The sequence below is a fragment of the Hetaerina americana genome, unplaced genomic scaffold (assembly GCF_022747635.1).
Source record: "Hetaerina americana unplaced genomic scaffold, ioHetAmer1.1.p SCAF_2, whole genome shotgun sequence".
Taxonomy (NCBI): Eukaryota; Metazoa; Arthropoda; class Insecta; order Odonata; family Calopterygidae; genus Hetaerina; species Hetaerina americana.
The window spans coordinates 16,698,017-16,725,997 of NW_027286763.1; the positions used below are offsets into that span (position 1 = coordinate 16,698,017).

The 27,981-nt window shown below is 38.1% G+C and overlaps 1 protein-coding gene across 1 annotated transcript in view; it reads right to left on the reverse strand.

Moving 5' to 3' along the window:
- Positions 1–4,224: 4,224 nt before the first annotated feature.
- The window catches only part of LOC139687585 (mantle protein-like), a 50,404-nt gene continuing 26,647 nt past the window's right edge, over positions 4,225–27,981 (reverse strand). Inside the window, exon 4 of the mRNA XM_071584800.1 lies at positions 4,225–4,704. Coding sequence (XP_071440901.1) covers positions 4,225–4,704 — 480 coding nt within the window. The remainder of the gene's footprint in view (positions 4,705–27,981) is intronic.

The window sequence follows — 27,981 nt, forward strand, 5'->3', positions numbered from 1 at the left end:
GCCACTCCACAGCCCTCTATCTTCATTTAAACGGCCGTTGATAATAAATAATTAATTTTTAACCATGGTCGTAATCTTAAAGAGGTACAAATAGTAAAATTGGGATGAGATAAAATTCCTTCACTATCCTATTTTCCTTCATTTCCTTCTGTTAAAACCTTCTGTTTCCCTCTCCCCTCGCACTCCCGAGTGACCTCGTCACCACTGACAAACATTATTCACATAACTTTTTCATATTTTAAATATGGCATTAAAATCTTTCCATTCATGTACATACTTTGAAAAATCCATTAATATAAAATAAATCCATTCCACTCGGAAGCGTCTGCGCGTGAACTGCGAGTGCCTGTGGCGTAAGTGTGAGAACCAACGGATGGGAGTGACATTGGCAATTCATCTTCACTGGGTGAACTGAACATGGGTGACTCGGATATTTAGAAAAAAGATGCCATCTCGCGACTTCTCAAATTGATCCTACTCTTATTCTCGGGTAGGCTTTCCAGTTATTTAGACATAGAAGCTATAAAACGGTTGGCAGTGGGAAGTGGGAAGTTTCGGGATTGGGTAGTTAAGAAAAGCGGCTCATGCAGTGGAATTCCGATGATTATTGATCCAGCCGAAATGAGTTTTAGTAGATTTACCGATGTAAAAAATGAAACAAAGGGCATTACAGAGATTTTCCTAGTTGCAGGCAGCTTGAGAATGACTACCAGGATTGGAAGGGGGGACTGAAGGACGGAAGAGAAGGTAGCACTTTCATCTTGGACAGTTACAAGTCAAAAAGCGAGGTAGGGGCTAGCCGGAGACAAAATCCAAAAATTTTATCAAGTTTTATCAGGTAGTGAAAACGATGGAGCTTTTAGATGCAGTTAATTGCAAAATATTGTTTTAAGGTTGATGACTCTCCCTTAAAAATCAGTTAAGGTTGCCTATCTTAAAGCGGTTTGTAGTGGCTTCTCCTGCCCTAAGAATTAACAGATAAATTACTTTTACAGATAAATTTACTTGCTCGTAAATCTTGATGCTAAAAATTCTAAAAAGGAGGCCATGGCTCGATTCAAACTTTAGGCTTATTTTTATACCATTCTCACTTTCATTTTTACGCCTGGTTACTTAAATGCACTTCTGCAATGATAAGGCTGAGTATAGATTGACGAGAAAATAACGAAACGAGCCGAGGTTCTAATTTAATAAGCATTGGCTTCATTTGGAAAAACGATGTCTACTGCATCGTGATAATTGCTATGCAATTCAATCGGAGATCCCGACTCAGTTACTCGTACTCTCCCAACCTGTCTGCCTTTCGCGTGTGCCTATCGACAGTTTTTCTAGAAATGTTTCATTACGGCGTGTAAAAACTTTCTCTTGTCCTTTCTCTCAGAATTTAAATTGAAACGCATTCACCACTACTGCAGCTATCACCTCGATGGTTAGTTCTGATAGTCGAGGGCAGATATTAAATTTAAGCTATCGGTAGAAGGAAAAGCGAGGGAATAAGTTACTTTTTTCCTCTTAGGTTTTGGTTATCACTTGTCTTTTCAACTTTTACCACCTTTCTCATCACCGATTCCAAATCGAGAAGTGTTGATTATTATCTTACTGGTGTGGCATTCTTCACAAAGAAAGTAATACCATCCACCTAGTTATTAGAGGAATTAAATTTCTGTGGAACTGTTTATTTTCGATTCAAAAAGAGGTAGTGAATTTTTAGTTGTAAACAAATTAGTGAATTTCTAAGTGAAAAAGTAAGTGAAAAAAAATAAAAACAAGTTACTGAATTTTTCAAGGTGAAATTTACGAATTTATTATAATTTCTAATGGCCGTGTTTTAATGGCCAAAAAATATCATTTCATCGAAGATTTTCATGGAAATACAGGATGGTATCCTTTCGGCATTTTTTCATTGGCTTAAAGGTATCGAATCGAATCATTCATGTATCGAAAATCATCATTTCCCCATTTATACTGAATGAAATATACTGAAGAGTTATTTTTAAATTTTTCATCATTTAGGTAACGGGAGAAACACGTTCTTTAGATGTGTTTTATGTGAGATCTACAGGGTCACACCCAAAAGTAGTAGGACTGATTTTCTCTGGTACGAACGGAGCGGTGGAGGGGGGTTTGCCTGGCAGGGTAAGGTGGAGGGGGCTCTTAGCAACAGACCAACACCAACCTCAGTCGCCTGCGGGCTGTCGTTGAGTGAGGACACCGTTTTTAGTGAAGCAAGTTTTTTGTCCGCGTCGAAAAACAAAATGAATCTGTAGTTTTAATTGCAATTAGCTTAGAAGGACAGAAGAACGGCATATAAATTTTAAAAGCTACCCGGTGGTATGAGTCTCTTGGTCATCGGAGAAATTCCCATTATCGTATTCCAATGCATATCTCTGGGAAAATAAATCAAATAGCGAAGTGTAAATTAATACCTGCTTATGTGAAATATCCTGATGCACTACTTACAGCACGAAGTTAACTACTTTCTCGTACATCCCGTTGTTGTCATTTTACAGCCGCTACTGCTTGAATGAAGCAAGAGGGCTCGCCTGCTCCTTTCGACGGAAAGCAGTCCGCTCGCTCTCCCTCGGCCAGCGAAGCGATCCCAACCCCCGATTGTGAAAGGACACTTAGAGGGACAAAGAAGACGACGTGCTTGGGCAGGAGACCTCATACCCCTCCACATTGGCCAATTGACTCCCGCGCTATTTCCGACTAATCGCAAAACTTTATCTAAATCAGCTTCATCAAAATGACGCCAAGGATGACGAGGCGAGGGAATGACCCAACCTCGTCAAGGTTTCTATCCATCCATCCTTAATGAGGTGAAAATTGGGTTTCTGTTCTTCAACTGTTTTAAACTAATACGATTTCATGTTCAGGGGTGGCCTTTGGAGAATTTGATGCCTCGCCCAAACATGGTGATCAACGAAGAATGTAGGGTGATAGGTCAAAGAATGTGGTGGGATATCCGTTTTTGAACTAAAACTTGTCATTGTAGATTTTTCGACTGAATTCACCCTGAAAATAAAGCAATCTTATTTCCTGAAAATAGAGATTGATCAAGCTAAAAAGGGCAGCACATTCAATTGCATGTTTGCATGAAATAAATTATCTTCCTCAGAATTCATATAAGTTCATTTCACATTGTATGATGAAAACAAATCAAATTACCAAAAAATGCTCTATATTTTTCCCATACCTGAAATACTCATATTTTCGTAGAGTATTCCAACTTTCATCCCATATTACGAATAACTCAAAGCTGGTTTCATCATAAAATGTGATTCTTAATATGATTCTATGATTCTTAATAAAATTCTTATTAAATAGGGTTTCTTAGTAAGATTCATTCATTTACCAAATTTAGCATTGGCATCATCAATTATCACACTTTTTAAAATTTCTGATGATATTATACGGCATTTTATAAAAACTATTCTAATTTTAGTAATTGATTGTGCTTAATTTTTGTGAATTCCGTTAATATTATCATATTAATTTTTCAATCAAAGTGGGATCCCATATTTAACGAAATACTCTGACATGTCGGAATTATTCTGCATGCGTTTCATTTCATCTTTATTTAGAAGTTGCCTTCTTTGCTATTGATTCTATGTCACATGGGCATATCGTAGGATCGTAGATCAGTCATGTCTTATCAATGAGCAGAAAATTTAGCTATGTAGGAAAATCAGGTAACTCAGATAGATTAGAGTAAATGGAAAAGGTACAGCGAGTATTAACAAAATAAGTATTTTATTTGTTTTTAAAAATTTTACAAATTACTGATAAAAACTATTATCATAAATAAAGAATTCAGTCGTAGTTCATCGGAAAATTCCAATTAAACTGTGCATACTTTGATAATATTCTTCTTTCAAAGGAAAATAACTAGCTTTAATCGACTTAGTAGATTGAGGAAAAGCTTCATAGATTCTCCTACATTGAAAAAATTTATATTTATAAATGGCTTATGTACAATATTTCCATGTTTCAGGCATCAAAAAGGTTCATCACAACGTTTTTGACAAGATAGTCTTCTACTTTTAGCTTCCGTTATTTCAACGTAGTGGAATCGGCCACGCTTGGAGCCATGCATTCATTGTTTTTACGTCTCACGAACCCACGCCACGGGTTACTGAAAGTCAGGCATTGAAGTCTCCAAGCTCTGGCGGGAACTTCAATGTCTGATGCCAATTCACTCATTGTCAAGTCCGAGTACACGGCTCAGCCGTGGTAGCCTCCGTGGCCACCTCCGTAGCTGCCCCCGTAGCTGCCTCCGTAACTGCCCCCGTAGCCGCCGCCTCCGTAGCCGCCGCCGTAGCTGCCGCCGCCGTAGCTGCCGCCCCCTTGGCCTCCACTATAGCCCCCGTATCCATGGCCGTGCACGTAAACGGGTACGGGCTTATGGACCGGAACGGGGTGTGGAATAGGAACGGCGTATGGTTTGGGTACGGGCACAGCCACGGGCTTGGGGACGTGAACGGGGACGGGCTGGGGCACAGGGACCTTCACCGGGACGTGGACGGGGTAGGGTACCGGCTTCTCCACGGGCACGGGGTATGGCTTCTCCACGGGGACGGGGTAGGGTTTGGGCACGTGGACGGGATAGGGCTTCTCTACGGGGACGGGGACGGGGTGTGGCACAGGCACGCTCACATGATTCACCACGGGAACGGGCACGGGGTGGGGCACGGGCACAGGGAACTCCTTGGTAACAGTGATGGTCTTGTGATGGCCGTAGCCGCCGCCGTATCCCAGGCCCCCGCCGTATCCTAGGCCTCCGCCGTATCCTAGGCTCCCGCCGTATCCTAATCCTCCACCGTAGCCGCCAAAGCCTCCACCGAAGCTTCCCAGGTGTGCTCCTTCGTGGCCGAAGCCCCCACCATAGCCTCCGCCGTAGCCTCCGAAGAAATGACCGGCCCCGAGTACTACGTCATGGGCTCCTCCTCCGTAGCCAACCCCGAATCCGACCCCGTGGCCGCCACCTCCGTACCCCAGGCCCACGATGCCCCTCTTTTCTTGCTGCTTCGACCCCTGCTTCCCTTCCTCGGCGCCCGCGAAGGCGAGCGCCACAGCAATAAGGCAGGTGAATGTCTGCAAGCAAAGAGTTGTCAAATATTGATTTGTATCTTGTCCCATTTACAATGCGATGCTAAAGCAATTAAAAAATTCACCTGAAAGAGCAGCGAGGAAATCGGAGATATTTCTTCCCGGTTTCATAATGCTTCCTTTTTTAACTTTATCCTCCAGTTAAAATCAAAAATAAATTTTATCGATATTTAAAACCAAATGACCGTTCAAGTGTCCTTAAAACTTAGGAAGGAGTTGGTAATATCGCCAGGCTCACATTCACTAAAGATCAGTCTAACTTGTATGAAAAGTGGTAACCTCTGTTGGTAACCTCTTTGTCGTGTTAACATCCACGTTGAATAAAGATTGGATTTAACGACACATTAAAGCAGTTTTTCACAACGCAGACTTTCATCCTGAGGTCTCGCATTAAATAAAGACTGAAAGGACGGCACGAATTCGAAAAAATCTATTGAACGACCCCGGTTTGACCCAAGACCCCACTTAAGGTAGAAAAGAGTATATCTAATGCAAAGTGTATATCTAATTTTACGGAGAGATTTCTGCGATCAAAATAAATAAAAAGTCAATATAATATTGCCACTTCCAAATTTTGCACCCTCGATGTAAATATAAATGGGGAAATCCTCGACTCCTCAAGAACTAGCAAGTGACAAGTTACGTACATGTTGTACATATTGTACAATATTTGGTACCTCTAATGGGTATTAAATTGGGTATTAAATTATATCAATGTTGAGGGCCTACAATTGGGGATAAAATTAATTCCTAAATATTACCTTGAACGTCCTCTTATAATTATTTATAAATAATATTGGAAAGTCTGATAAAACTACTGTATGCATATAAATAATTTAAATATGGAAGACTCTGAAATAAATATACACCAATTGCAGCACATACTTGGCATAATTTTCATTTTAGCCAGTAACCCAAATTAATCTGAGACGATGCAATAGGCTATTCCTTACATTGCCTTCTGTCATTTCTGCCCACAGAGGGAAAGCTGATATTCCACCGATGCCCACACCTGTTATTTTTAATACGGTTCTGGCATTGATTCCAGTTCCGTGACTCTGCAGATTTCCTAAAAGTTAATACACTAGCAATCATTAATTTAATTCAAAGATTTTTAAGAAGGGTTCTTTGAATTCCGTAAATGTTTTCGCATTTAATTCAATAATGTATTAGTAATTATTATAGGTAATAAACCTACCGGCTAAGGTAGGTTTTGGATGTACACTACGACCAGATATCTTGTCTCTGCTAAAAAAACACAACCCAACATTCTACTCTACAAGAAGCCCTGCTTCAACTCTGTATACTTCCTTCCTCCCTTCATACTATCCAACATTTCTATCTTATTTCTTCTTTCTTCGTCGCTTTCCTAACATTTTCCCCACTATCTCAGTCCAACATCCTATTGCCAATCAATACGCTCTGCATCCATTATTTCTGTCTCCTTAGGATTTCTCCCAACAAACCCCTCTCCTTCCCCACCATACCTAACACCTCCTAATATGTTTTTCTTTATGCACACTTAACCTTTACATAATTTCCTCTTAATCTTTTATGATACACAGTATTAATAATATTGAAAAAATCTCTTGCTTCCTGCAATTCCGTCTCATGGAAGCAGATTGAGTCCCTCCTAAAGGATTTATCAAAAGTAGAGATGAATCGCGAATAAATATTCTGAGTGAGCAACTAATTATGATGGAACAAGCAGAGGAATGCGAGTTGATTGTGGTTCTAGGCGTTGCGGTTTGACCCGAGCGAGTGAAAATCCTCTCGCAGATGCGCGCTGCTATCGGCGGGCGTGAATCAATTGGCTCGAAGTAGGAGGGCAAACGGAAGAAATTTATTTCCTCAAAGAGCTGCCGCAAAAATAACGATCTCCCCCACGAAGAGTTGAACTGTTCCAGATTCACTTCACTTTAATGTTTGGGCGTGCTAAGCGTCACGATCTGTAGATTTAGATATTGGGTCAGGTCAGGATCAAGTCCTTAGTTTAAAAGACTCTTAAGTGAACTGAAATGAAGCGATCTTGACGCATCCGCTAACGGCAGATTCTGCCCACCGGCTGTACATTCTTACTTGCAAACGCCTTACCTCTTAATGAAATCGTGAATACATATTCTGATTGACTGCACGATTCGGATTTCTCTTTGCAATATTTATTCCAGTATTTCCGTCGGTCATGTGCCCGGAAGCTATTTTTCTACTGCGACCGGATACTGAGAGCCAAGTGTGAAATGGTTTTGCTAGATTTTGTATGGATGTTTTTGAATTGTGAAAGCTGAGAATTTTTTCTAGGCTCGAGAGAATTTGTTCCCACTTGAATTAAGGCTCTTTGATATTACATCTATTCCTATAAATTGCATCAGAAAAAGATAGGACTAACGAAAGCATTCATAGAGCTTTGTGAAATATTTAATTAAATCCAGTGACATGTAGCAAAAACTACAAGTTTTTAACTTAACGAAATTATTCATAATTTTATGGAGTATGCCCTAGTATTCGATTGATACCATAAATGAATGTGATGATGAATATTCGCAAAATTTCGAGGATTTATTTTTGAATCATTATTAACTCTAGTTTAATTGTAAAATGATTGAATGATACTTCAGTTTGAATTGGCTTTACACTAGCAGTAAAATCCTAAAGTGCACAGCAGAGACTTAAAAGTAATTAATTCATGGAATACAGTTTTGCCTAATGAGATCCAGAATTAAGGCATTAATCAATAACAAATGTTATTGATTAATCCCTTAATTAATGATCAACAAATGTTATTGACACTGCGCGCATTTGCTGGCAGTTGATTATATCATTTTAGAGGGGAACATTTTCTAAGTTTGTTCTTGGAAATGAAAATTCCTACAGTATATTCATTAAATCTAATAATCTGAATGTAAGAAAACATTTCAAGTGCGGGAGAAATTGCCATATACTATGAAATCGAAAGCACTTCACGAATGCCCATTAGATAACTCATATGCAGACTCGGGAAAATGATCATATTATTCGCAAATATAGAAAACAAAAATAAGTGTGGAAAGCGTGAAGAAATGATCATTGAATGTGAACTTAGGAATTTATTTAGAAGTTATGGGCAAGAAAAGAATGGAAGGGAGACTATTACAATATCTATGTACAGTCTACCATACTAGTAATAAAATTAGCTACTACTGTCGTTAGAACAAGTATCGTATAGTAGACTAGCAGAAGCTACCATTGATAGGGCTTTAAATATGTTTTTCCTGTCATTAGTATTACGTCTAACTTTTTCAATTTTTTCATAATGTAATAAAGCTTAGTTCGGTTAAAACGAGAAATTTTTCATTGGTTCCCGTCATTGCAGGATCTTGGGGGTCCAGTTGGTGTCGCAAGTTGACTGCCAATTGCTTTGTTTTCGTACTTAGAATGACAAATGTCAGGATGGATAACGAATTACTGATAAAGCGTCAGTAGTAAATTTACCTCCTGTAGATGTTTTTAGTGTTACTGCTGTAGTTTTAAATTTTAATTCCTTTCTAATATCCAATACTTGAATGTATTGTACTTTTAAGTTTATCGTGGCAAATATTTAGTAAGCATGGTATGCCTATTCAAAATGAAAATGCATTACAAATTTACTGTCATAAAATAATGTAAAAAATAGGGAATCAAAAAGGTTCAGCATGAAAATTTCGAAAAGGCCCCTTCCTATATGTTATGGAACATATGATTCATTACGATTGGCGGTTATATTTTTTACAGCCCATGTAAAATCTAAGAAAGCATTGTGATGAATATCGGTCATCTTGAGCATGAAGGAGTTTAATGGATGATAATTAAATAAATCCACATGAAAAATAAACTTTAATACGACCCAGGTTTCACTGCGGTGCAGCATCATCACGCCAGCACTGCATTGAAACCTTGGCCGCATTAAAGTTTATTTTTCATGCGGATTTACAAAGTTTTATTTTGACGTTATTCGCCATGGAACAATCCCATAAACTAAGGACCTGAAACAATTAATTAGTAAAGGAGTGTCCTGAGAGAAGAGTCGAGCAAAGAACATTAGGAAAGCAATGCTAAAGGTAAGTTATGACCGTTGACGATTTTATCCACTATCAAATGCTTCGTCCATTTCTTAACTATTACATTTCTATGGCTTCTAGTTTCAGTTCATCGATCGTATATCGATCAAAAGGTGGCAGAAAATTTCTTACCAAAGACTTCATGGCTGCTCAATCCTCGTTCTTCGTTGTCAATCTGGGTTTCGAAGGACGCCGAGTGATGCTGCCGAGGGATGCATGGCATTATTATATATCCACAAGCCGTCTTCGCAGCCCCACTCTCTCTCTCCCAACCTCCCTTACCGACCGCCACCGAATCCTCCCCAGTCCCTCCCTCGTATCCGTCACCTAACCCTCCTGCCGCGACCCTTCCTCGCCACTTTCACGACCCCTTCGCTTCCGACCCCAGAGACCACCGCACGCTCTGGGGAGGCCAGACCACCTCCCCAGCCACACCCCCTCGCGGTAAAAGAGCTTTGCCCCGGGCGCACGAAACGGCCTTTCACTCACACCTCTGCCCCCCCCACCCACTTCCGGACGTCCTGCCCTTTAGGCACTTCCGCATCCTACGATTGTGATCGGTGATCCAGGAACGATGGGTGCAATAAATCGATTCTTACATTCGTGGCACGGAAACAAACGGCGGACTTACTTTTTTTAAAGGTCCTGACTTGCTCTTACTGATCATTTGACGGAAGTAATTCAAACCGTATGCCTCTTTAAATGCGGAGTCGCTTGATGTAAATATATGCTGTGCCCGTAATGTCTCAATTCCCTACCAGGGGACCCACGCCATGGTATGTCTCCGGAAGCCAAAATAATGCAGATACGAATTTTTTAAAAGGAACATTCTTCTCATTTTAGCGGCATGATGACCCAATAACTGGCGGGTACTTTCGGTTGGAGGATCCGTGATCCAAGGAATACATTTTGGACAGGGCGAGGGAGCATTTTGGTGACAGGCATGCTGCATAGGAAAAGGAGATGGCCACACTCACTGGCACCCTGAATGATTAATTTTAGCATCCCACCGTGATATATTTATATATCTATATATTCATTATTATTATTAGGTAAACTACCGGTTAAGGTAGGTTTTGGATGGACACAACTACCAAATAAATATTTTGTGACTCCTAATGAAATAAAATCCAGTAATCTACTCTATATCAGGTCCCTCTTCTGAGCACTTCCTTCCTGCCTTCATTCCGTCCAATATCCACATCATATTCCTGCCCTTTTCTCGTTTGCTTAACATTATCTATACACACACACAAACTAAAGAATCCTATTAGGGTCTTCAACTGCCGACCATTATGCCCTTCATCCATTTTTCCTGCCACTTTAGGATTTCTCCTAACAAACCCCTCTCCTCGCCCACCATACCAAATACTTCCATATTTGTTTTCCTTCCGGTCTATATTACCTGGTCTTCTATCATCCTGCTTCAGTGACCACGTTTCCGCACTGTACATAACTACGCTCCATATCAAAGTTTTTACGAGTCTTTTCTTAATATCCTTACTCAAAGTCCCTGTCATCAACTCCCTCCTCCTTGTGAAAGCCTCTTTGCATAGTACAATTCTTCTCCTTGCGTCTCTACTACTTTGACCATTCTGGCCCAAAACACTTCCGGGATACGTAAACTGTTCTACCTGCTCTAGTTTTTGCCCTTCTATTTTAATGTAAAGCTTAGCCTTTCTCTTTATGGGAAATCGCATAATTTTTTTTATTAATATTGATTCTATATTGTCACCCTGAATTTCCAATTCACTCAGCAATGCTTGCAACCCCTTGGGTGCAACAAACTAAAGCTTGGTCATCAGTAAACCTAACTGATTTTATCTATCTCCCGGCGACTTTCATTCCTACCTCCTGTTCTTCCCATAATCTCTTTAATCATTTCCTCTGCATGCAGGTTGAACAGCAATGGTGATAATGGGCAATCCTGCCTTACACCTCTTTTTAACACTGCCCATCCGGACACTCCGTTCCCCACTCGCACCTGTGCAGTATGAGACATGTACAGGTTGCGGATTAGCCTCCTGTCCCTACAATCTATTTTCTGCAATGTACTCATTAGTTTTTCCCAATTCACTCTATCAAACGCCTTTTCAAAATCTACAAAACAGACAAATACATCTTGATTGTATTCCATACTCCTCTCGATTATTAATCTCATCACTGCAATGCCATCGCGCGTGCCTCTCCCCTTCGTAAACCCAAACTGATCATCCCCTACGTAATAATTTGCCTTGCTCTCCATCCTTTTGTTGATGATCCTGAGAACCATTATCTTTAAATGCGGCATATTCTTAAAAGATCTTGATATTTCATCGCTATTATAACAGATTTGTCTTCATTAAAGAATTTAGTTGAATGAAATGGTGTAATTCTTTTCGCTTGTCGACTTCCAGGATAAATTAGACACGCATCCCTTAGCAAATGAAAGCGCACACATCCACTATATATTATTTATTTGTTCAAATTAGCTGTACGCAAACATCCTTATTAGTCGAAGAATACTCGTGGCACATATAAATTACAATTTATCTCTATAGTAATGCCTGGAAGCCACTGCTACGCCATGTGACAGGGGGTGATTCCAAAATTGGTGACTTCACAATTAAGTGCTGCTGAATTACTGGTTCCCAAGATATATGTAAAATATTTCAAATAATTGAAATAATAATTACAACGGCTTACATTTACTATGCTATCTAATATTAAAATACTTATCAACACATGAGAGCTAAGCTGCCCTTAAGAAAAATAAAATAAAAGAGATAAAAATGTACGCTTCTGCTATTCAGGATTTAAGAAATATTTTCTCGGCGCCTTCGTTTGGAATTTATTCCGATTTCTTGACGTTCGCTGGAAAAATGGCATTATAAATGTCGAATTAATAACTTTCTAATCTAATTTGAGTTAACTCGGAAGATTTTTGCCAAAATTTCTTCTCCATTTATTCACAGTCTGCACCAATCAGCAAACACTACAACCGTTTTGCATTAAACGCGTCAAATCCTGATCAACCGAAAAAGTGATGGACATTCGTAAATATTGAATGAAATTGATAAGAAGTTGAAATTAGATTATATCGTATAAAAAACAAGCTTCCAAATATTGATTTTGACTGAAGTGACCCAAAGTTAAATTAGTGAGCAAATCGGTAGACATTTCATATTTAAAATGGAAATAAGAAAGGTTAGGAAGGGAGTAATCTTATTCAGATATTAAGTAATGATTTCAGATAATATTCAAAGGTTAGGCCAAGCTTCTAAAGCTATATCATCTAAAGTATTTTTTTCACACAAAACTTGGAAAAAATTTCTTTATTATATCTTACATTCTCAATGAATGATCAACACACGGAAATGAATATATTAGAGCATAATATTTGAAGATGTATTTGGGATAAACATAAACATTTTACGGGAATATTTAATGCCAAGCTTTCTTCATTATTGAAATTTAACTTGCCTTAATTGACTTTCTGAGTTTATCCAATATATTTCATTTAATTGCATTGGCGTGCAATGCAATTGTGCATGGAGAAATATAATTTATAATTCTTCCTTTGATTGTACTATCGATATTAAGGCAGCATATTCCTTGTGTATAAGCTTTTTGATTCTGAATAGAAATTTCATGGTTTTTTGAACTTTATTGTCAATCTGCGTAATGGATTCAGTAGAATAGGATGAGTTGTACACGCTGGGAAACGAAATCTTAATAAGATTCGCGAACATAGGTAAATATTCATGTGTACAAGGGCATATGATTTGTATAAAAATTCATTTCCTTAGAGATGTTAATGGTTCCCTATGGAGCATTCTGTTCCCTATTATCGCAGCTTACCGTTTGAATCCGAGATACACCTTTGCAAGGAAGTTTATCTCAAACCGTGTGGGTTACTCTTGATGTTTGCGATGTGGCTATAAACGACTAAGCACTAAAAAATAATTCACACTTTTAAATTTACATAATAACTGACAACAGTATTGACCAAAATTAGTTAAGCCATGGCATACATATTTTCAGAAAATTTAAAGTTTCTCTGGCAATCATTTCAATTGGAAAAGATGTCACCAAATCTAATGACATGAAATTATGTGAATTCTTCTCGGGTCTTCCACCGGGTCATTGTCTCCATAGCTGCCGACGTTTCGATTCCCGACTCGGTCATCGTCATCAGGGCTTCTGATTGAAGCCCTGATGACGATGACCGAGTCGGGAATCGAAACGTCGGCAGCTATGGAGACAATGACCCGGTGGAAGACCCGAGAAGAATTCACCCAACTCATACGCCCATACTTTCGATAATTATTGTTTTTCCCTATTGACATACTAAATTTATTAGCTCTTATTCTCGAAGAAAAGATATTTGAGCATTGACTCATTCCCAAGAGCGGGGCGATGCATCCCTCTTGGGAATGATATATAACCATTTATTACAATATTTTTCTATAAAAAGGCTAATTATATGGAATAATAATTTTTATATAATAATATTAGGGGAAAATGAGCATTGTGAAGTGGTAAGCTATTTAAAAAATGCATTTGGCGGTATTAGAGGAAAAATCGAACTATTGATCTCACAGACCAGTTACTCATGTGAAGTTGTTCCTTTGATTATTATTTTATAATAATTTCATTTTAACTAATTGTGATACTGAATGTGATAAAAGGTGCTTGCTTACCCATTGCATCAGCTTTCTTTGAGAGTTTTAGTTTTTAATTGATTTTATCTAGCAAAAACAATTTTTGTACAGATTTCTTCAATGTTTTTATATCATCGTCAGGACATGTCTTGCTTGCCCTCTTTCGCTCTTTGAATGTATTTATTTATTTATTAAAAATACACATGTACTGATAGACAGTGTCAGGTGGCACACAAATCCCAAATAATCCCAACTGATAAAATCAGACTTCAAAACATAAATCTCTTTAACAAAACAAGCGAATCCCCATCTCATTTACATCAATCAGCAAGAAAAAAAGATAAATTAAAAAAGATTAAGCTGTTACATATAATGCAATACACCACACCTCATTCAAATTGTTACATATATACCTTACATCTTTTCTTAAAAGTATACACTCTGTTTGGAAAGGGCTCGAATATTTTTGCAGGTAAGGTGTTCCAATCAAAAATTGTTCTATTTAGAAAAGAAATTTTTTTTATTTGTTCTCTGTGCCCGGCATTTTACCTTAAATTTATGATCATTTCTCCCTATAAAATTTGGGTTCCCCGCCTCTTTCCTAAGATCTGCCCAAGCTTTCTCCCCCTTCAGAATTCGGAACATTCAATTGAAAAAGTCTGCTTACTTTCCTTCTAGTTTGTAGATGTTCCCAGCCCAGCGTTTCTAGCATGTCAGACACACTCTCCATCCTCCTATGCTTCCCCAGTACATATCGGGCAGCCTTTCTTTACACCTTTTCCAGTTTTTTTATATGACCTTCTTCATGAGGGTCCCATACGAGAGAAGCGTACTCTAAAATTGGTCTTACTAGGGTCTGATACGCCTTCTCATTGGTTGCTCTAACGCTCCCTTTGAGGTTTCTCATCACCCAATGAAGAGTTTTGAAAGCTTTCTTAAAGATGTACTCCACATTTAGCCCCTATATTTACCTTGTTACTAAAAGTAATGGATTTGCATTTGCTAACATTAATATCCATCCCATTTTTTGTCACCCAATCCGCCATTTTATTAATGTCCCTTTGAAGTATGTCGTGGTCTCTGTCATTTTCGACTTTCCTGTAGATAATACAGTCGTCTGCAAAAAGTCTTATCTGAGAATTAATATTTACTGGGAGATCATTTATATACAGGGTCGCACCCAAAAGTGGTAGGACTGATTTTTTTACAAGAATTTTATTGACGATATACTTACATCGACTTAATAATCTTCAAAGTATGCTCCTTGAGCTGCTACACACTTAATATAACGTTGCTCCCATTCCCCGTACGCCCGCTGGAAATTTTCTTTGGGGATGCCGTTGATGACCCTCGTCGAAGCCTCTTGAACGGCCTTTACCGAGTCAAAACGTCATCCCTTGAGCTGTCTTTTCATCAGGGGGAAGAAGAAGAAGTCCGGTGGTGCCAGATCGGGAGATAGGGCGGGTGCGGCAACGTGGCAACGCCGTAGCTGTCTGACGACGAGCGCGCCATGGCAGAATTTTCGGCAGCATCTTGGCGCACACCTTGCGCATGGCCAAATCCTGTGAAATAATGCGTTGGACGTTGGATGCAGACAGACCCAACTGGTCTGCAATTTCCTCACTGATTAAGCGTCGGTCTGTGTTCAGCAGTGTCCTCACTCTGTCCACATTCGTGTCGGTTCTTGCCGTCGACGGCCGTCCGGAGCGATGGTCGTCTTCAACGAGCTCCCTACCCTATTTAAACAACTTGTGCCACTCAAATACTGTGTAACGGCTTAAGGCAGTGTCCCCATAAGCCTGCTTGATCATATCGAGGGTCTCAGTTGTCGTCTTCCCGAGTTTCGCACAAAACTTCACGGAATAACGTTGCTCTAAATTCAGATTCATTTTGTTTTTCGACGCGGGCAAAAAACTTGCTTCACTAAAAACGGTGTCCTCACTCAACGACAGCCCGCAGGCGACTGAGGTTGGTGTTGGTCTGTTGCTAAGAGCCCCCTCCACCTTACCCTGCCAGGCAGACCCCCCTCCACCGCTCCGTTCGCGCCAGAGAAAATCAGTCCTACCACTTTTGGGTGCGACCCTGTAGATTAAAAACAAGAGCGGGCCAAGTACGCTTCCTTGTGGGAATCCCGATGTTACCCTTGATTTTTCAGAATACACTTCTAATTTGAACCTTTGTGTTCAACCTTCCATTAATTTTTGACCCGATAGTTCCATCTGTGTGTAGTGGCAATTGGCCCATCTTAAGCATTAAGCGATCGTGGTCAACTTTGTATAGCACCCACTTCTATTCCCGCATCCATAGAGTCGAACATTTCTTGGCAGAACCCTAATCGCTGAGAATCGCAAGAGTGCCCTTTTCTTCGTATTGGCGACTACACAACCAATTCTCACTCTCCCACAAATCCCAGAGATAATCAGCCATTATCTTTTCTAATAGCTTGCATACAACTGATGTCAAGCTTACCGGTCTATAATTATCAACTAGTGCCTTAGTCCTTTGAAAATTGGCGTAACATACTATATGCCTCCTTCCAAGCATTTGGCAGGGCATTATTATTTAAGGTAACATTGAATAAATGATTTATATAATTTGGAACTACACTACCACCCAATTTAAGCAAGTCAATACCATCTGGCCCTTCTGATTTATTTGCCCTCATTTTCATATTTTTTTAATAAATTTCTGCGCTCGTCGTTTTAATACTTTTGGTATTTAATATTTTTTTGCCTCCTTGTTGACTCAGAGATGCATCTACAGAATCCCTTTTATTTACCATAACCTTAAATACACTTGCATACCAATTATTAAACGCATTAGCCTTTTCCTTATCGTCAACGATTAGTGTTCCATCCTCTTTTTTTAAAGCTGTTATGTTTTCCCTGTTGTCTTTCCTCCTCCGGAGGTACTTGTAAAATTTATTTCCATTATCTATCCTGATTATTTTCTGTAGAAAACTTTCTTTGGCTATTTTCTTTTCTGTATTCAATTCACGAACTAATTTTTTGTAAATTATGAGCCATTCCAAGCTCTCGTTCCGTTTTTTGTGAATCACTATCATATATATATATATATATATATATATATATATATATATATATATATATACTAGCTGAATACCCGGCTTTGCACGGGTTAGGGAGAAACAATAATATAAATATACTACATAAATAAAAACAACAAATAATAAAGTACAATAATACAGGTACACTACTTCATACAAATTTAAGAATCTTTTTTATTTAACACCTGTTTATAAACTACATTTTTTGTTTCATATCCAGGAGAAAGAATATATAAATTTTTTGGCGAACCTACTCTGGAGCAAGCAACATAAAGTTGCCCGTGGCTAAAACATGGCGATCTTAGATCAACACCACAAAACTTTAAAGACTGTCCCTGTGATTTATCAATGGTAATTGAAAAAGCTAGCCGGACTGGAAACTGTAATCTTTTAAAGTTGAAGGGAAGATCAGTTGGGATTAGAGGTATCCGTGGAATAAAAATTATTTCACCTTTTCCTCTTCCAGTTAAAATGACTGCCTGGATTATATTTTTCATTAATTTTGTCGCACACAATCGTGTCCCATTGCAGAGTTTTGGTGGATCTAAATTTTGCAATAAAATGATTGGAGATCCTACTTTAAGTATAAGGCGATGTTGTGGCAATCCAGCTGGATCAAGTGAATTTAGGAATGCCGTTGGATAATTGACGGCTTCGTCAGCATCCACTACGGTATCAACCGATTTATATTCAATCACGTCTCCTGGCAGCATGGCTAGTATCTCCTTGTTAATTTCATTAACATCATCGTTCTTAGGAGCAAGAATGGCTCTTTCTCGCAACCATTCTAAATTTTTATAATTTTGATTAACGTTAGGATAGACTGCTTGTATCATATCGCGGACAGTTTTCACCGATACACATATATCTGATGACAATTTTATCATACCAGATGCTTCAATAACTAATCTATCTTCTCCAATCTCCAAAAGTTTATTTGCAAAATTTTGAGCATTCCCATCTCTTAAGAGGATTCGCATGTTTTGTTTAAGGCTAATTTCTTGGACATGATTCCATAGAACAGAATGTTTTAAACAGGCATAAATTTCATCGGCTGGAGTCGATTTTGGAATGACAGGCAGAGTTTGACGGAAGTCTCCACACAGGAGTACCAGAACTCCTCCCATTAAACTGCAGTTTCCTCTAAGATCTTGAAGTGTTGCGTTGAGGGCCTCAAGAGATTTTTTATGAGCCATCGTACACTCATCCCATACTATCAATTTACATTCTATAAGAACTTGTGCCTGGCCGCTTGTTTTATTTATATGACATGTGGGATTTTCTTGTCGGGAAATATTAAGTGGCAACTTAAGGGCAGAGTGGGCTGTTCTTCCTCCTTCCATTAATGTCGATGCAATACCTGAAGATGCAACGGCTAGAGCAATTTCTCCATGAACCCTGATTTCAGCGAGAACTAAATTAATTAAAAATGTTTTCCCGTGCCACCAGCAGCATCAAGAAAAATGATACCTCCTTCTTGTTTATCTACTTGATCCATTATTGTTTCGTACGCGAATTTCTGATCTTCATTAAGAAGTGGCTTTTTATCCGCGATGTATGCTTCTAAGTCTAAGACATTGTTGCTAGTTTCACGTATATAATCTGGATAAAATACACCCTGTTGATCTTGTACAGGTGCAAAAAGACCGAGTTCCACTAAAGTCTTGTTAACCATGGTGATACACTTTTCCTCCAAAATAATCAAAGTTTTATTAAAAATGTCGGAGTTAAACGTAATATCCAATGTAGGATTTTCATTTCGAACTTTAGCCAGTATATCCTCACTCATTGGTTCTTTATATTTTTCCCATAATGTTTTTGGGTTAGATGGATTACAGGAGGTTATTATGATGGCAAACAAAATTCGGATTTGTCCTGGAAGAGAAATCAAACTGGCCTCTCGCAATGAGTCATCCCAGTGTTGATCTCCTTCTAGCAACCCTAAATTCTGGCAAGCTTCTCTGAATGTCTCACATATTTCTCCGTTTACCGTTCTTATTTCTGCAAATGAGCGAGGTCCTCTAATGGTATGTAGAAGCATTCTTAAAAAATAACATTCGGCGTTGTTAGGATGGACTGTGTAGACTCGGCCCAATGCGTCACATGAATAAATATTATTCTCAGGATCAAAGTTGCCCATTTTTCTTCTATAAAAGACTTTCCTTGATGTATTCCACGTATAATATCTCGGCAATTCTGAATACAATAGTGTTCTTGCAAAAGTATCCTGCTGGCATAGTTGGAAAAATGCTGTTTCTATGACAGCAAAAAAGTAAACAAATTACATACATACAAACAAACACTCTCCTTTATATATATAGATATATACATAAACACAGTAATCAATCCGAAGGTCAGTTTGGTAGATGATGGTAGAGTTCACCTAGTACTAAGCCTGACGGCATGTGAACACATCACGGTAGGGGGCCAGCTCCTTTCCCTGTGCCGATTATGGTTTCCCAGGAAGATCTGGCACCCGAAAACCGTATAACTTGGGTGGAGCTGCAGGTTCCCGGAGAGGCTTGGCCGGGAATCGAACCCGGTCAGTAGTCCAACGCTCTACCCCTGGACTAAACGCGACCCATTATAAAAGAAGAACTCAAGAAGATTAGGCAAACAAATAAGATTACAGTTGGACTGCAATATTAATTGTTTGCCTAATCTTAGCAGGCGATGGATTTCCTTAGGAGGCTAGAGAAATAATGAAAATTCAAAGAGGATCAAACAAAGAAAGGTGACTAGAAATGAAGACCAGATTTTTGGAGCCCATGGAAGTATTACAGACCAAAGCACCTGGAGAAAGGAAATCATGGATCGCAGACGAAAAAAGTTGTCTGAAAGAAGTAAGATGATAGTGCAAAAATTCAAGAGCTGAAGAAGAGTTAAATTTTGTAAAAGGTTAAAATATTTAATAAACGGAAATTGAAAGCCAGAGAAGAATAAATAGAGATCTGTAGATCCATCCAAGAGGAAAAGTTGAAGCTACTAACGGACCACCTCTATGAAGGCAGAGCATAAGAGAACTATTCATATTCTAATCGAAGGTATCTAAAACGATGGAAAGTATGCCAGAAAATATTTGCGATGGAAAGAAATTACATACCAGATTATTGGTTTAAGAGCGCTGGTGGGAAAGATGGGAAAAGAAGACTAAATTGTCAAGTTTGAATGGTAGGCCGCAGGAAAGGATTTATAGGCCAACAAGGCACCTGGAATCGATAAAATTTCGTCGGAACTGTTAGTCAATTAAATAATCAAAACCTCTTGGGTTGGTTACCTCTGTCAACCAAGCAGAGGGCAGACGCAAGAATCTGACAAAGATAAGTTACGTCAGCGCTTCTTGGCTACCTCACACTAAACCTCTCACGTGTAGCCGAAATGCCACAAAACGGCCGGAGGCATCAAATTCTTCTCTTAAATCCATATAAAAAGTTCCTAGTTGAGATAATTTCTCCAGATGAAATGGAAATGCTATGCAGAAATCACAAGCTAAGTGAGACAAAAATCCTGCGGAAATCGCCGAGAAAATGACACATTAATTTCTGGTACGGGAGCACTTCCTCCCTCCGGCTTTCTCAGTGGGCTTGCAATAAGAAAGGGGTATTAGGTGTCCGTCGTGGGAGGGCGGTCGGGTGGGTGTGGAGTGAGGGAGGGAGAGATCGGATGAACAAACCGGCGGCTGAGCAAGCTGTTAACCGCCGCCAGAGGTTGGACCGGCCGGAAGGAAATGTTTCCGTCGCCCCGTGGCAGGGAAAAGAGCTCTCTCGCCGTGCCGAGGAGAATCGTAACGCAATCTTTAGAGCAACCGGAAGTACAAAACCGTTCCCTTGGACTTCCAGTCGGTCTGGGGAAGCAGGAAAATAAACGGACGTGAATAACGAGTAAGGAAAGCCCCGGAGAAAGATCGAGTGGTTGGCTCTCTTGGGAGAGGGAGGGGGCGTGGAGGAAAACCAGCTTGGCTAGTCTGGGATGACTGGCAGGGGAGAGGCGGGCGCCCTCATCAATATCTTGCTGATCAGGCTGAAAAGGTGACCGCGTTGGCCGAGGGGATGAAGAAAAAAAAGTATTTAAATGGAATGGAACACGCCGGGGATTATGATGCAATAAGGTCTGGGTGCAGCCTACGGATGAGCGGTACATATATAACATTGACAATATTTAAATAACTCGATATTCGCACTAATTCATTCTTCGAAAATAAAGTGGGTTTCATCTCCGTATATTACCTTCCTCCCTTCATTCCGTCCAACATCCTTATCCTATTCCTGCCACTTCCTCGTTTCCCCTCAATCACAGTCTTCAACATCCCACTGCTTTGTATGAATTTTTCATGTTTCCTTATGGTTTATCCCAGCAACCCCCTCTCAAGCTTTACGCTGAAACATCTGAGCAAGATGTTACGAATATTTAACATTGATTGAATGATTGAATTAAGCTTTGCCCAATTAGTCATGAGTGATTTATCTTCACATTTTCTGGAGGGAAGAGATGTTAAAATGAGGCTAGCAAGGTTAGCTTACATAAGAAAACCATGCATTGATTTGTTCCTGCATGGCCTCGAGAAATAATAATATGTTAAAGCCAATTCATTATTAGTAGGCTGATTCAGTAGGCTGATTACATTATTTATTTAGATTGTATCAAATGAAAGGCTGTAATGATATCTCAAAGGAAGGAAGGCATGAGAGTGATAAAAAAAATTGTTCATGCCTTAGCATTTGATTCATATGAAACTACATTGATTGTTTGCTAGATTATGTGATAATTTTGATCTCTTTTTTTGTGAACAAAGCTTCTATTGCAACAGACTCATCAATTTTGAAAGTCATAATATCACTAAAATATTGACTTAATTTTAACTTCTATTAATCATTAAGAATTAGGCAAGAGTTATTATCCAAAATATAACCTCATACCAAAGTTCCTCTAAGCAATCAATCAGCTCACTGTTTACTGATTATTTCCTTTGCTAAGTAAATTTTGTGAGGCAACCAATGGCAAATGTCTGTGCCCATCAATGCCCTACTATTGAAAATTAGTGTGCTAAAATATAAGAGATAGCAGGACAAGTGAAATGCTATTGAAAAATGATTTGTATGTCTTTTCTTTCTCCATTGCAACCAATACATTCTTCTCCCTTTGACTATCATCTTCCTCTCTTATGTAGTGCTGTTTTCCCTTACATTTCACACATTGAAACAATTTTGTCACACATTGAAATACAATATGTAGGCTTAATGCTGATTTTTATTTAATTTTTCGTATAGTAAGTGTTGTAGCCAAATCCCAATTTCTGTGAACATGCCTGAAAAAAATTCATGGTTTTGCATTTTAATGGCAATATTGACTTTATTGATACAAAAAATACAATGTTGACCATAGTTATTTCAATATTTTTTTCATTATATGCCTGCATATTTCTCTCCATGGGCATCATTTATCCAGTTTGTGTTATTTAATGAGTTTACTAAGTGTACAAACAAAGCATTTAAACTGTTTTTATCTCAGAATTAGTGTTCAATCAGGTTAGGATTCATTTTTTATCTTTGCATTTGGGGCATTTATTCATCTACACTTTCAGTTGCATAAGCCTCTAAGTAAAAAGCGGAATGGCTGCCATAACAATGATTGAAACAAATCATTAATTTAAACTAAGTTATGTTAAAACCATTCCATATCACTTCTGTGGCCATGAGTGGCAAGTTAAGTTGATATGAAGGTAAATTTTAGTTTTGGCAGTTCAGTGTGCCAGATAAAAATAAAAATTCATCTACTTCATTGAAAGGTGAAAAATCACATGCAATCATACCCCAATTTACATTATCATTATGTAATTTTCTATTATCTCTAACTACAAACTAAATAAAACCATTAAAGGGATAGATCATCAGGGAATACTTATGTACAATAAATTGCCTGCTTATATTAAAAATATCAAGAGTTCCTTTAAATTCAAGTGTGCCGTGAAAAAACTACTTTCATGTAAATTATTCTATAGTGTAGATGATTTTCTAATGCATACCATTTTAAATATATAATTGGAATGTGTTAATCCCAAGAAAATTGTAAATTGTATGTATTTGTATTGTTCATATTGTTTTGTGTTCATATTGTTTTGTGTTTGCATTTGTGTTTTGTGTTCATATTGTTTTGTTCATATTGTTATGAAGTGTAAAACATGTATTGACAAAGCCATGCATAATTCTATGCCTATGGTGAAGAAATAAATTGAATTGAATTGAATTGAATGTAGAGTGACTACTCGACCAAGGAAAAAAAATCTTGTCCAAAGTCCAATTTTCCTGACAGATATATTTTTTCCAGGTCATTGATGGCTGTTGTCTAGTTGATTTATTTCTCTACACACAAGGCTAGTACACTAATAAAAATGAGATATTCCTAATTGCCCTTTATGAGACTGATGCATGTTTTACCTTTATCTGTTTACTGATTAACAGTAATCAGTAAACAGATAAAGGTAAATTTCTGTTGGACTAATGAGGTGTTCACTGATGGTTTGTCATGATAAAGCATCCAAGTTCTTTGTCTCATATTTCATTCCAGTGTTTTCCATCTGTTTTCATGGTACACCCGAACTACTTAGTCTCTCTTTGTTTACCCTTTCATGAGTTCATTGTGAAATACATTCCAGAGATACAAGTAATCAATATTGCTATGTTTGACTGAACTGAAGAGCTTTCCATGAAAAAAGTTTAGGTTATATGTATTGGCTTAGCTTAGAATAGCAGGGTAAATGATCACTCAGGGGATTTTGGGTTCAGGAAGGGAAGAAGCACGCGTGATGCTATTGCAGTAATTAGTTCTCTAATAGAGAGGGATGTAGAATGCAATCTGGGCGTATTTGCCTGTGTCGTAGATTTCGAAAAGGCGTTCGACAGAGTGAATTGGGAAAAGCTAATTAATATATTACAGGAAATGGGAATATATTGGAGGGATGGGAATCTAATCTATATGGGAAGGCCCAGAGGTACTCGGCCTGACCTAGAGATTGTAGTTGTTTAAAAAATATCACTGTAGTATAAAGCATATGTTTTAAGTTCGAAAACGCTACGTCGTTTAGTTTTGTTTGGTCGGGTATTTCTGGGATTACCGTCTTAACATCTACAACATATCACTTCTACACTTGAGCTCTCTTATTTCATCTATAAGACGTCTCCAAGTATATGAGGACTGTAAATTAAGTAATGAGACTGGTGACGCTACGTTCAATCTGGCAACACTGGAGGCGCTGGGCTTGGAGGGGCGGCAGTGGAAAATGTGTTCCACCTTCAGTACGGGTTTGAACTCTTTCGAGTCATCTGGTTTTCCGAATTGATTTTTTTAGACAGTTTTTTCAATTGTGCTCTAAAAATCAGTGACATCAATTTCGAGCAACAGTGTGCTATCAGGTTCTGCTTCACACTTTGGCAAAGGAAGCTCTTGCTGATCTTCAGCAGGCCTACAGAGATAGTGTTTTGTCAAGAGCCCAGGTTTTTTGGTGGTTTAAGGCATTTTCAGAAGGGAGATTGTAGATGAACCATGGCCTTCATTTTCAAGAACCGATGAAAATGTCGACATAATCCAGAATCTTGTGCATTCAGATCGTTGGGTGACAGCCAGAATGATTGGGGAACAGTTGAATTCTGTTCATTAGATTTTGACCAATGATTTGGGGATGAGAAAAATCTGTGCAAAAATGGTTCCAAAAAACCTTTCGCAAGGCCAAAAGGACCAGTAGTTTTTGGCCAGTAAAAACATTCCTTTGGCTCCTCAGTCTCCTTATTCACCTGAATTGAGTCCATGTTACTTTTTTCTATTCCCGAAGTTAAAAAATCACCTCAAGGGAACTCCATCAGATGTATGCTTCCCATACTAACATGATTAGTAACTACAATTTGTGGAATGGTTGTGCAGAGGAAGTGCTGTAAAGTGTAGGGTTGTCCCTAATTGTTAACCTTAATGTCCAAAAAAAATAATTCTGGTTTAATTGCTAACAGATATCTCTCAGCTATCAGCACTCAGCTATCTCCAACTGAACCACCCTGATTTCTACCTTCCCTCATACAACTAATTATTCATATACCATTGCAACGTCTCATTTTTCTTTTTCTGTTTTTTTTCAGGATAGAGTTTCTCCACCTGTCTGGGGATAAGATACTGAAATTTCTCTACATGCTAACAAGTTACTATTGCGGCATCCCCTGCAGTTTCTTAGAAGTGAACTCCACTACTATTTTGACCACATACAGCATAATTATACATTTTATTGATTATTATATGTAGCCTAAAAATTGATTAAAAGCTTCTGGTACAACAATATAATTGTGCCTTTGCCTTGGATTTGAATGGTGATGAGTATATTTTGATCTACATTTTTTCTTCAATGAAACGGTTTATTTTCCTAAATAAATTACAGGATAAATTGAGAGTATTACTCGTTGTTATTGTTCGGTTTGACCAAAGAACTCAATAAAAGCATTAGAAAGAACAAAGAAAAAATTATCTTCCTTTAAGACAAAGCATGGCTGCGCACCTGTGCAGTTTCAATGGCAAAAATTATTGTATAAGCTCAAATCATTGACAACTTCAGTACAATCCACAGCATCTAATCCAATTGGGCCAATTATCCAATTTGGCCCAAATAACCTCCTTTAATGTCTGTAAATGAAAAAAATGGCGCAGTGGAAAACGAGTAAATTGCCATCAAATTAAAATAGGCCCTATTTTATTTTATATTAGAAGGCCCTATTTTTAGCGCCTTCTAAAATCCTACTTTTTGGTAGGTGTAAAAATGTTAGAGAAATGCTTGGAAAAGTTTTCCTAGCTGAAAGGATATTTTCAAAAAATATAAAATATCTATGTAAAGAATTTGTTTGTTGTTATCCATTCAGCTTCTGCCCTCAACTTCAGCCCTAATAATGTAAGCAGTTTTTCACTGCATTAAAGACTGCCTCCTATTCTATTCAATGTGCCATTTCTGTCACCAGAAAAGGATTTGAAGAAAAGTTCACTGTCGGCAATATCAGTGAATAAACAGCTTTCTGTTTCAATAATGACATCTGTGCCTTTGCTTTGAATAAGGTGGTATTTTCTGTAAATTTGTTTTTTAAACTTTAGCTGGTGACTCCTAATACATTTTATTATTACTTTGAAGAGATGATTTTACCTTTGAGATTAATTAATGCTTTGTTGACAATGTGATACCTTGAATATTTAACAAGGAACTTTTTCTTGATATTATCAAATTCCTTGTAAACTTTCCCATGTGATACTGATTCATATTACGTGACCTATTGTATACATCTCTAGCACTGACCCTCTCTTCATTTAGAGCAAAATTATTTGGTGAAAAGGGCTTTAGAGACCCGCTATTTGACCTACATGCTGTCCTCCACTCTAATCTAAATAAGACCTGCAATGTTTGAATGTAACCTAACCCACTTTATATTTGAGGCAGCACCAAGAATGATGTATTATTTCTATGGTTCTTTGGGTAATCCTGGCCACAAGATGAAGATTGGTAGGTAAGAATGTGAAGGTAAAGAAACGAGAAGAAATGAACATTTCTTAAATATAAATTGCTGAGCAAAAAACTTTATGCCTGTTGTTGTAGTGTTTTGATATTACTTGTTGGTGATATTACTGATTGGTGTATGGACTTCTTTAGTGAAAATGGAGAGTTCTTTATGCTTACTATGGAGACACCTTTTATTTCAATAAATACGGATGTAAGAGTGATATTTTTTCCTCTTTTCTCATACATGAATGGAATTTTAGGTATTGCCTCATGTAAATTATAACATATTTACCTCACACTAACTAAATTTAATTTAAGCATCTATTAACAGTCACTCTCATGAATTAGTTAACTCATCATATAACATAAAACGTAAATGGAAAAAGTTTAGATAAAAGTATTCTATTCACAAATGAAGTTGATTCAAAGTTGCTGTAGAAGTATTTTCAGTGCCTAATTGACTAATATATTTTATGACTATATGACCCTATATGACTAATAGTGCCAATATTGACTAAAGAATCCGAAAGATCTGAGTTAATTTGAAAAGCTTACTTTGAAGAGATGATTTTACCTTTCTATGCACCAGTTGCCATTGAGTTGGTAGCAGTAGCACATGCAGTATTACAGGCAAATATTAATTGTTGTTGGAAGTGTTACCTCTGAGGAAGCGGAACTTGGTTATTCCCAGTGGAATACATTGAAAAGAGTAAATATGGTAAACGAAGTTCATTCTGACATGCAGGAATATGCAGGGACCTTGGTTCAGAGATAATGATTGATTTCATGAAAAGTGATTCGAACCATTTTGTCAGTGAAGGAAAATAACATTTAGAGTTTCAGAATATGGAATTTTTTTAAATTTGATAATTTCAATAGTGAATGTATCGCACATATAATTTTTCATGAACTGCAATTACCTCATTAAATAAATGTATTACACAAGATGAAGACTGGGTTCAGGGGTCCAAGAGGAAAATTTGATGCTCGAAGTAACTCAGTTATTTTGAGTAGTAAATTTGATGGGTTAGGAATCAAATGAGTTAAGATATGAGAGGGAAGAGTTGTGGTTGTTTAAGAAGATATAATTCTTAGGAGAAAGGGAGCCTCTTGATAAGGGTTGTAGAATATCAAGTGACTGGGAAGCTACCCAGGAGATGTAAAACTAGGTGGCACTGTGGAGGAAAGATTATATGATTATTTGGAATCTGTCAATTATTGATACAGCTTGCTACATAAAATCTGGGAATGAGTGGCAGCAAGCATATGTCCAATAAGATATGAGGTAGTGGTGTACTAATGCTTAATATTCATCTTATACATCCAAGATTCAAGTCAGAAGTGAAGGATTCAAGGATACGTGAAGGTGTATTTATAGAGGTGACTGAGATAGGCATGCTAAAATTGGTGTATGATAATTCATCATGGGTGAACATTTATATTTAAGAATGACAAATTACAGTGGAAGGTATGCATAACGTAATGTGAGTGTAATATAAGTATAAATGGGGTGAAATATAAGTATAACAGATCGGTCCCTATTGAACCTCTCAAATACAAGGCAATGAGAAA